At 40.6% G+C, this 14,785-nt stretch overlaps 1 protein-coding gene across 1 annotated transcript in view; it reads left to right on the top strand.

Annotated features, from left to right (window-relative positions):
• The window catches only part of WDR25 (WD repeat domain 25), a 64,984-nt gene extending 57,942 nt beyond the window's left edge, over positions 1 to 7,042 (top strand). The window contains exons 5-7 of the mRNA XM_055816772.1: positions 2,745 to 2,915; positions 5,205 to 5,345; positions 5,736 to 7,042. Of these exons, the coding sequence (XP_055672747.1) occupies positions 2,745 to 2,915; positions 5,205 to 5,345; positions 5,736 to 5,957 (534 nt within the window). The 3' untranslated portion in view covers positions 5,958 to 7,042. The remainder of the gene's footprint in view (positions 1 to 2,744; positions 2,916 to 5,204; positions 5,346 to 5,735) is intronic.
• Positions 7,043 to 14,785: the final 7,743 nt, after the last annotated feature.

The following is a 14,785-nucleotide window of genomic DNA, read 5'->3' on the forward strand; positions in this document are numbered from 1 at the left end:
TAGCCACCCTTTGTATACTGGAACAGGGTGATAAGTCCTCCCCTAAACCTTCTTAAGGCTGAACAAACCCAGTTCTCTCAGCCCTTCTTCATACGGCAGGCTACCCAGCTATTTGATCGTCTTTATGGCCCTTCTCTGGACCCCCTCCAGCCTGCCCATGTCTTTTTTTGTATAGTGGGGACTGAAACTGAACACAGAATTCCAGGTATGGCCTGAGAGGCACAGAGTAGAGTGGGGTAATGACTTCTTTATCTCTGCTGGTGATGCCCTTGTTGATGCAGCCCAGCATCCTGTTGGCTTGCTTTGCTGCAGCAGCATGCTGTCAGCTTGTTGTCCGCCAGGACCCCCAGGTCTCTTTCCACAGAGCTGCTCCCCAGCCAGGTGGATCCCAGCCTGTTCTGCACTCCTGGATTATGTTTTCCCAGGTGCCAGACCTTACACTTATTGAACCTTATAAGTTTCTTGTTAGCCCACTCTTCCATCTATCCAGGTCTTTCTGCAGGGTGACTCTTCCTTCCAAAGCATCCAGTTCCCCACTTAGTTTGGTATCATCAGCAAACTTCATCAGGGTGCAGTTTATCCCATCATCCATATAATGTATGAAGATATAATACAGTCTTGGTTCCAATACTGATCCCTGAGGGACCCTACTTGTGACAGGTTGCCAGTTTGAGAAGGAGCTATTTACCACCACCCTCTGGGTGCAGCCTGTTGGCCAGTTCCCCACCTGCTGTGCAGACCACTTATCTTGACCGTAGCACATCAGTTTCTCTAGGAAGAGGCTGTGGGAAACGATATTGAAAGCCTTGGTGAAATCCGGGTAGACCATGTCCACTGCTCACCCTGCTTCAACTGAGCAGGGTACTTTGTCACAGAAGGTGATCAGGTTTGTCAAGCACAATTTGCCCTTGGTGATTTCATGGTGGCTTTTCCCAATCATGTGCTTCATTTGACTTGTGATAGGCCCCTGGAGAAATTGTTTGATAACTTTTCCAGGTACTGAAGTAAGACTAACATGCCTATAACTTCCTGGATCCTCTTTTAAGGCCTTCTTGTAGATGGGGGTGACACTAGCCTTCTTCCAGTCTGTTGGGATGTCCCCCAATCTCCATGACTTCTCAAAGATTATGGAGAGCAGTCTTGCAATGATGTCAGCCAGATCTCTTAACATCCTCTGGTGGATATTTTCAGGGCCCATTGATCTGCACAGGTCAAGCTCCTGTAATAGTTCACATACCAAGTGTTCCCTCACTGACAGTGTGTGTGTGTTTGCACCAACCTGGATTTCTGTTCTCAAGGCTTGGGGCCCAGCAGTGCTGGTAAAGGCAGAGGTGAAGAAAGTATTGAAAACCTCTGTCTTTTTAGCGTTCTTGGTGACTAATTCACCCTTCCTTTGTAACACTGGGCCAACATTTTCCTTCTGTTTCCATTTGTCATTTTTGTACCTGAAGAACCCTTTCTTGTAGTTTTTGACATCCCTGGCCAATTTCAATTCGAGCTGAGCTTTGGTTTTCTGACTGCGTTTCTGCACGCTCTGGCAATGCCCTTGTAGCTCTCTCTCCCTGTAGGTCTGCTTTTCCACCTCTGGTACTCTTCTCTTCGTTCTGAGCAGACTCAGAAGCTCACAGTTAAGCTGAGGGGGTCTCTTGCTCTGCCTCTTTCCCTTGTCTTTAAAGGGGGTGAACTGTTTTTGTGCTTCCAGGAGAGTGTTCTTGAAAAACTCCCAGCACCCGCTAGCTCCTTTATCCTCTATGGAAGTTTCCCATGGAATCCTTCCCAACTGAGCCCTGAGCGAGCTGAAGTTCGCTCTTCTAAAATGTAAAACCTTTGTCTTCATACTAACCTTCAGCATGCTCAGCAGGATCCCGAACTCCACAACACTGTCATCACTGCAGCCGAGGCTATCACTAACCGAGAAACTACAGAGGAGGTTTTCTGGGTTTGTGAGTAGCAAGTCCAGCAGTGCCTCATTCCTGGTTGGCACATCTAACATTTGTATGAGGAAGCAGTGCTCTTCTACGCATTCCAGGAACTTGATGGATGACATGAGCTGCCGTGTTGTTCTTCCAACAAATGTCTGAGTTGTTGAAGTCACCCATAAGAACCAGGTTCTGTTAACCCAAAGCTTTAACTGACCCAAATATTGCTTTGTTTGCCTGTACGTATACCAAAGGTGCTGGGACGTATACTTGAGGTGGTTGGTCTTCTGGTTGTCATCCTGGGAGTCAACTAAGGAACATTTGTCACTGCTCTGGTTGGCCTGGCTGATTCCCCAGCTGATTGCAATGACATAGGGCGGCCACTTTGAACCCTGCCTGCCAAGTCCTTCAGTTTAAAACCTACTTCACCAAGTTGGCCAGCCTGCTGCCAAAGGTCCCCTTTCCTCTTCTAGGAATTCTAGAAGAATTCATAAAATTAGAAGGGAGTTTGTGTACACCCAGCTCCACAACATTGTGTTGTCCAAATCTCTTTCTGGATGTAACTGTAATTCCGTGGATATTTATAACAGAAGTCTATGTATATATAAATTGTATAAACTGATGCTTTCTTTTATTGTGGACTCTTTACATAAAATAACATGCTATTTAGTATGCTAGTACTTCAGCATTTAAAATTCAGTTACTTTTTTGCATTTAAAAATAATATATAATTTATTGGAGAGAATTATTAATGAAAAAAGAGAAAACACAGGTTATCATGTTCTTCTAATCTGCCAAAAAATAACAAACCTCTTTACCCACTAGGTTTTAAGAGTGTACAAAGCTGCAGTACAACAGACGTTGGATATACTCTTTCTTCCTGAAGGAAAAGAGTTTCTTACAAGCACAGATGCAGTAAGCCGGGACTCAGCTGACCGTACCATTATTGCATGGGACTTCCAAAGTGCTGCGAAAATCTCCAATCAAATTTTTCATGTAAGATTAACAATTAGTTTTGTTTGGGTCATGACTGAGTATTTCTTGCCTGTCAATGTTGTAAAAAAAAAAAAAAAAAAAAAGGCAGCTTTTGATTTTCTGTAAGATCATTGTGTGATGTATAAAATGCTCTTAATGTAAGTTGAGGGCTTGCTTTGTTTCTATATTCTAAAAATATTTATTCTTAAGAAATGACCTTGAAGACTGATAGGTCTCCTTGTGTTAAAAATATTTACACGTCTGTGCTCATTCACTGACATCTAAGCTATATTTAGGCAAGGCCACCAGTGTCATTCTGGCTTGCCAGTGGTGCATGGCAGTAGTTGCTATAGTGCCACGTTTCTTTTCCCACAATTTTTCATACATTTTTCATCAGCTGCAATGAGGGCTGTTGACAAATTGAGTTTAATATTCGCATAGTAATAGCAACCTGATACATGCATATAGATACCTAGTACAGCATAATCACAGAGGCAAAATTTTCTTTTATCAGTGCAGGTGCAGTAGTTCTCTCAGTAATCTACCTAAGCAAGATATTTAATGGACTAAATTGTCTAGGAAGGCTGACAGCTTCAAAGGAGATTACCGAGGAAGTTAATAGATAATTCCAACTCCCTGGGTCTTCTTTGAAAACCCAAGTCTAATATCCCATGTAATATAATATGATTGGATTGTATATAGATGCTTTTTGGCTGAAATGAACAGTTCTCTATGGACAGGGACATGTAGTTGATAAACATGAAACAATCCCATTAGGTCAATTTCCATGGTTATGTCTTTGTCTACTGCTGAATCGATCAACATCTTGGATAGGCAATAGAAAAAAAAAAAGTAGAAGCAGCTATGAATATATGAGTTGCAGACCAGTCAGGTTCAGTATTAAGGGGTAAAACCAACTTTTTTCCCCCTTATCCCCTGCCAAATGACTACAGCATCTCTGAAATGGACTTTTTTTCCTCCCTTTTCTGCACTCTCAATAAACAAAACTTGGTCGTGATTTTGGAAACTCTGCTTCAATTTTCTGAATTTCACCTTTGAACCCTTCAAGGTGGGAGAGAACTCGTGAGCTCTCCAAACAGATCCCAATAGGATTTGATCTGCATTAACAAATTAATAGTTAAGAGCTCTAAAATAAGCCATTACTACAGTACACCCAGTGTAACTGCACAGTGCTTTGGCAGATTGCATTGTACTTTCTGATTTCTTACTGTTAGACCCAGTTTCTCCCCAGAAGCATGCAGTGCTCCACCACAGAGCACCTCCTAACAAGGCACACTGCCTAACCTTTTCTGGGTTTCTGTGCCCAGTACTTTACAATACTCAGAACTTCTTTCCCAGTTCATCACGCCCAAACCACACAACAAAACCAGTCTGATGTTCTTCCCACTCTACCAATGGTGTCCAGTGGTCACTGTCAGCCAGGTGTCCTTCACATGCAAATGCATCCTACAGCCAAATCTCTCTTAATTTTTATTCATGACATCAAAATTCAGCACTATGTCTTTAGGTTAGGCTACAACTAGAAGAGGTTTGGACCTGGTGGAAGCCTTGCAAGAGCAGTTGATTTCTGATGCAGTCAGCATGCAGAATTCTGAAAGCAATCTTAATTCAGTCTTAAATAGGAACATTTGAGTAAGGCCAGGTGTTGTTAATTTTTGCAGATATTTGTGGTCTTACAGCCAGCAGCAGTCTACATGGGAAATCACTGTCATAAGGAGCTTCTGACTTAGCAGGCTAATAATAATCTTTTTTTTTTTTCCCCTCCCTTCTTTCCTTCCTGTTTTTCATCAGAGTGGGGTGGGGAAAGTGTCTCTTTAGATGGAGTGATTTCTATTACTGTCAGTGTGGCCAGAACTGAGAGGATGGAGGATATGAGAACTGTACAAAGTAGCATGGAAGGCACAGTATGGCTGTGGAGGGAGGAAGGGATAATGGGAGAAGAGGATTCACTTTCACAATCAAACTTCAGTCTTCCCTGGGCTGAAAGAGGATGATTGAGTACCACCAAGTTGGAGTTACTTCTGTGCAGCTGTTCTGCAGTATAATGTTCAGAGGAAGATGGGATTTTGGTCAGTTTCTAGGAAAACAGGGTAGAGATTTGATTTAATATTTGCCTTGGTGTAAGACTTTCAGTGGATTGTAATGAGTTAAGTACCTCTGTATAATGTATACTGGGGAGATGACTTACATACACCTTGCCTTCTACGGTCTTTCAAATGTGCTAAAGATAACCTGAATCATTTGCACCAATCTTTAGTTTCATAAACAACACTTTACAATTATTTCCAGGAGCGTTACACTTGCCCAAGTCTGACTCTGCACCCAAAAGATTCTGTGTTTGTTGCTCAGACGAATGGGAACTACATGGCTTTGTTTTCTGCCCAGCGACCTTACCGAATCAACAAAAAGAAAAGATACGAAGGACATAAGGTATCCTTCTTCACTGGGAACTTATTATCCACGTCTAGAAGGAAGATAGATTGCCAAGTACCTGTGCTTTTCAATGTGTCTGCTAATAGTGTTTGATTATAAATCAGTGATAGATATTAATTGGCTTCGTTTGCTTTCCTGTGTGCCAGTCTATTTTGAATCATATACACCCTCAAGAAAATAGTCATTAGAAGACTTTATGAATATTTAATAACTTGATTAAATAAGTTTGTGTTATAGCTGTGTCTTAATAAACACCTGGAGAAGTCCTTAGTGTATATTTATTTAAAGATACAATTATTTATTTTTGGTACTGTGTTCATTTTAAGTATACCACAATGAACTTTATCTAATCAGCATCAGGAGTTACACTGTTACTGATTTTCACAGGTGGAAGGATATGCAGTGGGCTGTGAATTTTCTCCAGATGGAACGCTTTTGGTGACAGGAAGTTCAGACGGCAAAGTGTTTTTCTACAACTATCATACTGCTAGGATTATTCGCACTTTGTCTGCACATAAAGAAGCTTGTGTGAGTGCAATATTTCACCCAGTCTTGCCATCACTCCTTGCAACATGTGACTGGGCTGGAGAAATCAAGGTCTGGCAATAAGAAGCAGAGTTACTTTTCAGGGTGTCTCCTGTTAGTCTGTCAAAGGCATAGGAAATAAACCATGGTATCCAATGTGAAATTTTGTTGTCATATGTTGTAAGCAGGAGAAACTGCTGTCTTTTCTTCTATAACCTCTAAGTGTATACTTTCATAATGCAGTTAAGATGGTCTTGTGGTTAGCTGCTAAGCAAAAAAGTGGTCTTACTCCATTCTTCAGCCCAGGTTATTCACATTATTCGTCACCAGCTTCAGGTGACGAATTTCTGTCCCTTTTGTGTCCATTTTTTGGTGTTCGTCTGGTCTCATCCTGGTTTGAGTAGCTAAACTTAAGAAAATTATTGTGGGGTTTTTTATATAGCATTTCAGTCCAGCTTTCTTAAATCAGGTTTTATCATAGAATTGTAGAATCATTTAGGGTGGAAAAGACCCTTGAGATCTTTAAGTCCAACTGTTAGACTAGCACTGCCAAGTCCACCACTAAACCATGTCCCTAAGTGCCACATCTACAAGTCTTTTAAGTACTGCCAGGGACGGTGACTCAGCCACTTCCCTGGGCAGCCTGTGCCAGTGCTTGACAACCCTTTCAGTGAAGAAACTTTTCCTAATACTCAATCTAAACCTCCCCTGGTGCAACTTCAGGCTGTTTCTTCTTGTCCTCTCCAAAAAGTTGGTAAGGACATGTTATTTAACAGAGGATGATGTTCAGGTCAATTAATACCTGTTTGATCTTCCTGGGATTTTCTTTTTCACTAGTTTAGCTCACTGACTTGATCAGTGAAGAGTTAGAGAAGAATAATGTAGTTCAAGGCAAAACAGCTTCTGAAGGGGAAGATCGCAGGGCAGGTGGGACTGCTTCTTTGGGAAATGGGTAGCTGTTACCAGCTCAACTTACTGTAAAATGCCTTCTGAGAGTTCCAGGGGAAGGTGTGCCATGTAACTTGAAGCTAATTTTGACATCAGTAAATTCATGTTCTTGAAATCCCAAGGTTTAAACTTGAGTTTTAAATTTAGTTTATGGCTGTATATAAACAAAGCAGAACTATTTGTAAATATTTTAAATTAAAAAAATAAACTTTTTTTTAATACGTGGTGTCTGTATTTCACTATTTTACTCCTGTTATTCTTGGTGAGTGAATACTCAAGGCTATCATGGAATTGATATTTGGGGTGGGGGGGAGCAATTAATATGCTATGCTAATTTATTGTGAGCACACATGCATTTCTCCATACTTCTTGATGTCACAGACACAGAAGATTGTCATCATGCTATTCAGTGCAGGGGATGTTCTTGGGTGTTCTATTAGGTGGTGTTCTAATTAGGTGTTCTAATAATTAGGGTGTTCAAACATAATTAGGGTGTTCTAATAGGGTGGCCTATTCTGCAGAGAACAGAAAATTCATTAGGTCATAAATGTGTATTTATGTATGTATAGATTGCTCGTAAATGTATTTTAAATTTGCATTCCCTGCACTTGTATTGCTTGGTTCTAGAAGTTATTATCCATTTTATACGTTAGTGTATACATCCATGTACCACTGGAAAAAAATTGTCTATGCGTCACATAAACTGTATGTATTCCCAGCCTTGACTTCACGTAAATATGTGCTACCTTGTAGTGAGTGCTGTAAGCTTGGCTTCTGTTTGGTCTGATTAGCCTATGAAAGCATTTGAACATACATAGGATAATTGAGTTGCTTAACTTGTCTGTCATGGAGTCTAGAAGTTATGTAAAATAGCATCTTTTCCACTTTAGCATCTTTTTATTATTCTGATTTTTTTCTTACTGGCACAAATACAAGGGTTTTTTATTTATGTTTTACATACTCGGTTAAACCAGCTTTTTCAGAGAGAAGTTTTCAGAACAGTCTTCTAAATCGCAGATTTTAAGTAATGAGCAAAATGGAGCAAAACGTATTCCATCGGTGTGTAGTTTGTGTTCCTTGTAGCATGTAGTAAGAAATAAGCCTGTACCAAGGCTGTGGATCCACTGTTATGTTGTTTGAAGCTTGGACCAAGATATTGTGCCTGTGTGGTGTTAATCATCGTATCAACAGTTATGATGGGTTTGAACACAGTTCCCCCCCCCTTGCTGTTCTTAATTTCTTGCTTCCTTGTTTGGCAATTAGCTGTTCGGTGGGAGCCTGAATTCTGCACTTCTGGCTGTGCCTCTAACATACAAGCCAGCTGGACCCTTTAAATGACAACTGGCTCAGCGATTTGGTGAGTTACTCCTAATTCAGAAAATTCAAGAATTTTCATAGATGTCAGAAGGAGTTCAGCTGAAAGTGCAGCAGTAGTTGCCTGTCGTGGGGCAGGCTGAATCACCACCGCACGGCATTTTTTAAGAGAGTGGCCCTGTGTCCTTCCCTCCAGGTATTTTAATTCAAATGGGCTATTGCCACTTCAACAATTCTGGCAACCTGTTGTGTGAAGGATGGGCAGCACTGTAGCTGTGTGATGCACCCTGTTATCTCCGCAAGAGATTATGTGTCTGTTATTTTATTAAATACAGTGTTGAGAAAGGCTTCTGAAATGAATGGGAACTCATGGTAGAAATACCTTATTGGATGCAGCTCCAGCCTGTGTGAAGGCTGCTCTGTATCTGAATGAGCTCTCTGTGTGTGCAGCGTCAGCTGAGAACACCTCTGGATAGAGTGAAAGATCTGAGAGCACAGTGTTTAGGAATCGTTGCACATATTACATAGAAAAGTAACTGCATTTTGTAATGTCACCCGTGTTGTTGCTTAAATTTAACTTGTGTTCTCAGGCAGGATTCTGGTGCCTGGCATTTATCCCTCCTGAAATTATCTTGGAAGTAAAAATTTTGGATTATTTATGCGGCAGGGAAGGAAAAGCTTATATTTGATTAAAGGTAGTAGAGAAAGATAAAATAAACTTTAAACTGTGTAATCTTCAAGAATATTAAAATTAGAATTGCATTTGTGTCAGATTTCCAAGATGGCTGGAGTTGTAATTACTTATGGGAACCAGCCAAAGGTTTTATAATGCAATGAAATTATATTCACATCATTATCTTGTTAAAATCTCTTTTTAATATAAAACTGATTAAAACACAGACTGAATTTTAGTCATTGGAAATACTTTAGAATAGTGGTGTCAATTAAGTTTTCATTAAGATTCAAAGACAAATTCTTCCTTGTAATCTTATGTAATGAACTGTAATCAAAAAATATCCACACTGCTCCATCATTTTGCAATTACCAAATACTGTTTGGGCTGCAAACAAGGATTATTATGGTCAGATGAAGCTTTTAGAATGTCGTGAATTGTTGGTTAATTAATTTTATTCATAAAATCATAATCTAGAAATTTTTGAATCTTGCTTTTAGGAGCAGTTCTACAGTTTTAGCAGTTTAGCAGTTTTAGGAGCTAAAGCTTTATACAGAGCTCTCTAGGGCATCATACGTTAGAGCCAAGGCAGAGATCTTCAGCATTCTGAAATGATCTAGGCTGTGTAGATAAACAAGCCAGATTCATTTTAATCTATTTTGTACTGTACCAAAAAGTAATAATGCCAATCTCTACCACTTTATTATTTGCTACTGGAGCGTTATTAATTTGGGGTGTCACAGGATGCAAGCTATTCAACTGTCTTTATCTCAAAAACTTGCTAATTAGCAGACGGTTATTAGAATCATCGTGTTTCCTCGGCTGAAATACTGTTGGTGAGTCACTCTATATTTCAACTATAGGCCCAGCCATGAGAATAAGGTATGGCATTACAATGGGATTACTCTTTCTGTAGGGGACAGGCAAGTGTAAAGCTACAAGGCTGTGGCAGAACAGAACAAAACAGGAAGCTCCTGTGATCTCAATTTTCCCATTATCCTCATAGATGGGTTTGGACTGCATTCAGCTGAAAATATTTGCTCTGCTTTCTTCAGCTAACCTTGATCTTGTTCTCTTAATCCCGCCGCCTCCTACCCGCTGCTCACATCCTCACCATTTAATTGTCAGTTTTTCTGTCCTTGTTTCAGCACTTGTCTTCTGCGTTTAAATGTAGTCTATATGCTTACGCTACATTCATCTTATCTTCAATAGATTTCATTTTGCTGCACTCTGACTTGTGGCTTTCAGGGTTTCATTCCAGCTGTCATTAGAAAGGTAGCCAGAAGTCCCAGAGCACTTTGCACTCTGTTTTTGCCTTTCTGTTTTCCAGTTTTAATGAGGTTTATTACTTTGGAGATTCTCCCCTTTTTCCTAGCCTCTCTTCTGTCTGCTTCTTTCTGCCTTTGATTACTGCCTTGTTGCCTTGCAAATCCTTTCTATTACAGCTGTTTCTACATGGTGTAGCTACATCAGTGCTTTAGTTTGTCAGGAATGCATTTTTTGGGGAAAAGAAAACCCCCAAAATATCTCATCACTTACAATCCTTACCATGCTTTGATTCATGGAGTGTACAAACTGTGCTTCTTTCAAATGAACCTAAATGAGGGCATTCCTCATTTCAAGACCATATTTAACATGTCCGAGCTGGTGGGACTAGCCTGTACCAGAGATAGTTCAGAGTATCCCCCCCCTCCAAACGCATGTAGGTTGGACACGACTTTTTCAGAAGTGAGGCAAACTCTACACATTTACTCTTGCTGGGCCTTACTACTTCCTAACGTAAACGTAGCCTCAGGAGTTTCAAAGAGCCTTTGGCATTTTCCCCTTTCTTTGATATATCTCTCACCTATCTCTTTATGACTCGCCACTGTGCAGAGTGGTCATATGCGTGATGTTTTCACACTTTAAAGAGTGGAAATGCAGGAAATTAATTTATGAAGGGAAAACATAGCAATTTTAGGAGCACTTGTTCTCCAGTGGCAGTAAGACAAACTGGCCCCTGCCCAAAGCTTGGTGAATTCTGCCACGTGTGTGGAATGACTCTGAACTGGGGACAGAGCCTCCTGTCTGTAATGGGAGTGGTGGGTCTCTAGATGAGAGTAGGGCTCCCTTCACTGGCTTTCGGTGGAGGTTTAAAGGAGCTAAGCTTATTCACCTCCCTTTCCCTGTCTCTGGATATCTTTCTACACAAGCTTCTGTAGAAGCCTACCAGGAAGTACCTAGGTACTGCACAGAAACGACAAAGCTTCTTCCAAATGTAATTCTCGCTACATTTTCACCATTGCAGACAAATGCCTCTTAAAATCGGTCTAAAAACACTTGCAGGAACTCTTTGGAGAAGGTTGAAGTTCACCAAGGTTGAAAATGCCTGAAGTTACTGATCCATCTGTCTCCAGTTTCTGTCAGCAGAGCTGCAAAACTCAGGTACTGTTCCTAGTTCCGAGTAGGATTTATTCTAACAAATTGCTTGAAGTGTGTCCTTAGGAGAGCAATTTATGTAACCACTTGTGCGTAAGCGTACTGTCCCTGGTACAGACCTGGTTACCTTGAGAAAGCAATTTTCTTGTGTTCAGACTGTTACCACTCTTAGAAGCAAGTAGCATTGCCTCAGAATGCCTTTAGATATATCTTCACCCATGAACTGTGTTATTTTTTTTTATGTATGGCTGCATAACCACCTCCTTTGTTACCTTCCAATTAAGTGATATAAGTAAATTCCAGAGCCTTTCTCCCTCATGGTGCATAGAAAATTATTTAACTTGAATATTAGGTAAAGAATGTCATACCTTATAAAACAAATGAGTTATTTTGATTCCTTCCCTTTCCTTGTTTTGTTTATCTTTGCTAAGGCAAGTTCTTCTTGTTTCCAAAGAAAATTTTTTAGAAGTAAAGGTAAAAGATCCATTAGCTCCACCCAGTCTGGACGGTTAATTTGTACATCTTTGCTATTTGTTTTAATGCATAAAATTGCTGGAAATGCAGAAACCATTTCAAATCATGTACTGCTTTTGGTACAAAAATGAAAATGCTTATTATGGTCTTAATATGAAACATACAATCTGTGAACTGTAGACTTGACATGGACTAATTTTTCTTTGTTGCAACCTCAAACAGATAATATTTTGACCAGATGTGTGTCCTCTGAATCTGAGCAAACGCAGTGAAGCAAAATCCTAGTCATATCCAAAACCTCATCTTTACTTTTCTCAAACATAAAAAATTAGAGATTAAAAAAAAAAAATAATCCTAGGAGTAATACTGGTGAGGGAAAAAGGCACTGGCCTTCTTTTGTGAGTACAAAGGAAGCAATGTCTCCCTTCAGTTCACAGGTACTAATCTCAAACTCTTTTCCATTTGGGCTCTTTCCTAGTTTTTGATGCCTCAAACTAAATGACTCTTGGTGAGTACTCCGATGAATCACAAGCTAATGTAGAAAGATATCTGAGTCATTGCATACTCTTCATTAGATGTGTGGTATGCACAGATCTGAATATATACAGAAATTCCTTTTATTTATTTATTTTTTTTATCACGCACCGTTTCTGTATCACAGACCATAAGACAAAGACTAATGCCAAGCCCCCCAAATTATACACTCCAAGACTCAATTCTGCAATGCTTTTATGTAGCGCTTAGGTTGAGCATGTGCATGACTGTCTCGAGAGTGGCACACCGGGAGCAGGAGGGAAGGGCAGCAGCACACAGTGAGAAGCACGGTCTGTGAAAGCTTTGTAGGATAGTAGGAGATCAGAAGGAAAAGGGAGAATGTGCCTGGAGCATGAGCGGCAAAGTCAGGTGAAAAATAACATGAGAAGATAAGAAGAGAAAGGTGAGAGGAGAGTACAGAATGGATATGGCTAATCACAGAAGACGACGAGGAGGAGGAGATGTGGAGACCTTAGTGCTATTTGCCGAAGTGTACGTGGCACGGTTGCATCGGGAAAAGGATTGGTCCTGGCTGGGAAAGTGAGGGCAAATATGAGATGTGAATAAAAGAAGCAGGAGGATCGTGTACAGGGAAGACCTTTAGATTTCACAAGCAGCACTTGATAGCGAGGGACCTGTTGTGCCCTTGGCCAAGAGGGTGGCTCTGTGGGGAAGCTTGAGCAGGCTGGGGCTGTGTGAGCTGAGGTCGGTGAAGCTGGGAAGGTGCGAGGTGGGCGCTGCCTGATGGCAGCAGGCTGGCTGGGGTGCGGGGTGACCTGAGCAGAGGCTCCGTTCTTGTCAAAGTCTCAAGCTACTACAGCTAGGGGTAACCCTGTGGTCCTTTCAGATGGACAAACCTTGCTGCCCTCATCCTGTGACCTTGCTAGAGCTGTGGAGCTGCAGCAGACTGGTGACAGCCTCTAGCTAATAAATCTGCCTCTCAGCTGGCATTGCTTGCTCAGGATGCATTGCTTTGCTAGCCAGAGCCGAGAGCTTTTCTTTGGGCTATACTACACCTATTTATAAAAGACAACATGAATTTGCCACAAGTTTGTGGCTGTGCTTGCAGGATAACCCTGCAGCACTTCAGTTTTCAATCAGTAGACTCTGGCACTGCTGTAGCAGTCTGGTCACGGCTGCTTCAACATCAGGTGAATTGCAAAATTCACCAGAGAAGCTGTGTACTTCCTCAGGTAATTGCAATTCAAAAGCTTTACAGAGAAGGCAATAGAGACGTTGTATCATTATTAAAATAAAGACAATGCTTTTGGGATTCCAAAGCCTGATACAGTTTACATTTGGACCTCTGGTCTCTACTTCAGAAGTACAATTTTTAATGCTCTTTTTATTAATGATGTATAGAATGTTTTCCTTGTTTTTCAATATAGTAGCTGAACTACCATGTTAATTATGCACCTTTAGGGATTTTTGCTATTTGGTGCTGTTTGAATGCCCTTCAGAGAGAGGGGGGTTTGCAAGTGTCAAGTCCGACAAGTTTTCTCTGAGGGAGTTGGCAATTTCTCCTCTTACGTTTACGACTGATTATATGAGGCTGAATGCTGTCTGTGGTGCAAGTGAACTAAATGCCACCGGAATAACAGAAAATGGGTCCTTTTTCCAAAAAAAAAAATGTTACCAGGACCTGGACAAAACACACTCCTTGGCTTAAATGCTTGCATTTTGGCCAGTACTTGTGGGTCTTTAATACAAAAATCCTGTGTTCAAATTTGGATGTGCTCACACAAATACTTGACATTGTAAGTGGCCTTTGGAACTGATGGTTCCACCAAATGAAAACTGCTGTTTTCCTGTTGCAATGTGGTTGGTTGGTGGATCTGGGCCTTGGCTGTGGAGAGATTGCTCCTCTGTTCATGCTGTGTTGCTGCAGGAACAAATAACAGGTAGCCTCTGAGCCTCTTTTTCTGCTCCCTTTTCTCTATTCTCCCATTTTCCATGTATCTTAAAGGATGTCGAAACATTTCCTAAGGGACTACTGCAGTCTTAAAAAACCCAAGCAAACAACCAAAGAAGATATTGCCCTTTTCAGTGTGTTTTAAACTGCCTTTTACTTAGGTGTCTGTCAAGGGAGACCTTTGAGAAAAATCATATTCTTCACAATCTGCACTGAGATCTGATGGTAGCACTTTTATTCAAGTTAGGAAGCCTATCTGTACTTAACATTCCACCAAACTCCTCTAGTTTAATAATTTTCCCACTATTTTTTCATTTAACTATTTGTGAACCTGAAATCTTCTTGGAAGGTGGCAACTGTATGAGGGAGTACAAAATAGTTTTATAAGAGAACTAGTCAGAGGAAAATTTTGGCAGTAATTTGAGTAAATTATGGCAAAAATATCGATGGACTCTTCAGATATTTTCTAAGGGGATGTTATTTTTCTTCATAACATAAGGGCTCATCATTTGCTCCTGAAATTAATAGCTCTGTTTTTATTTTTAGCATTCATAATTAGACATTAATTTGCTTTCTGAATGCTTACATTTCAAATTCTACAATCATTCCCTTTTAAGCAAGTACTACTCCAAATGTCTG

This window comes from Falco peregrinus, chromosome 1, assembly GCF_023634155.1.
Source record: "Falco peregrinus isolate bFalPer1 chromosome 1, bFalPer1.pri, whole genome shotgun sequence".
NCBI lineage: Eukaryota > Metazoa > Chordata > Aves > Falconiformes > Falconidae > Falco > Falco peregrinus.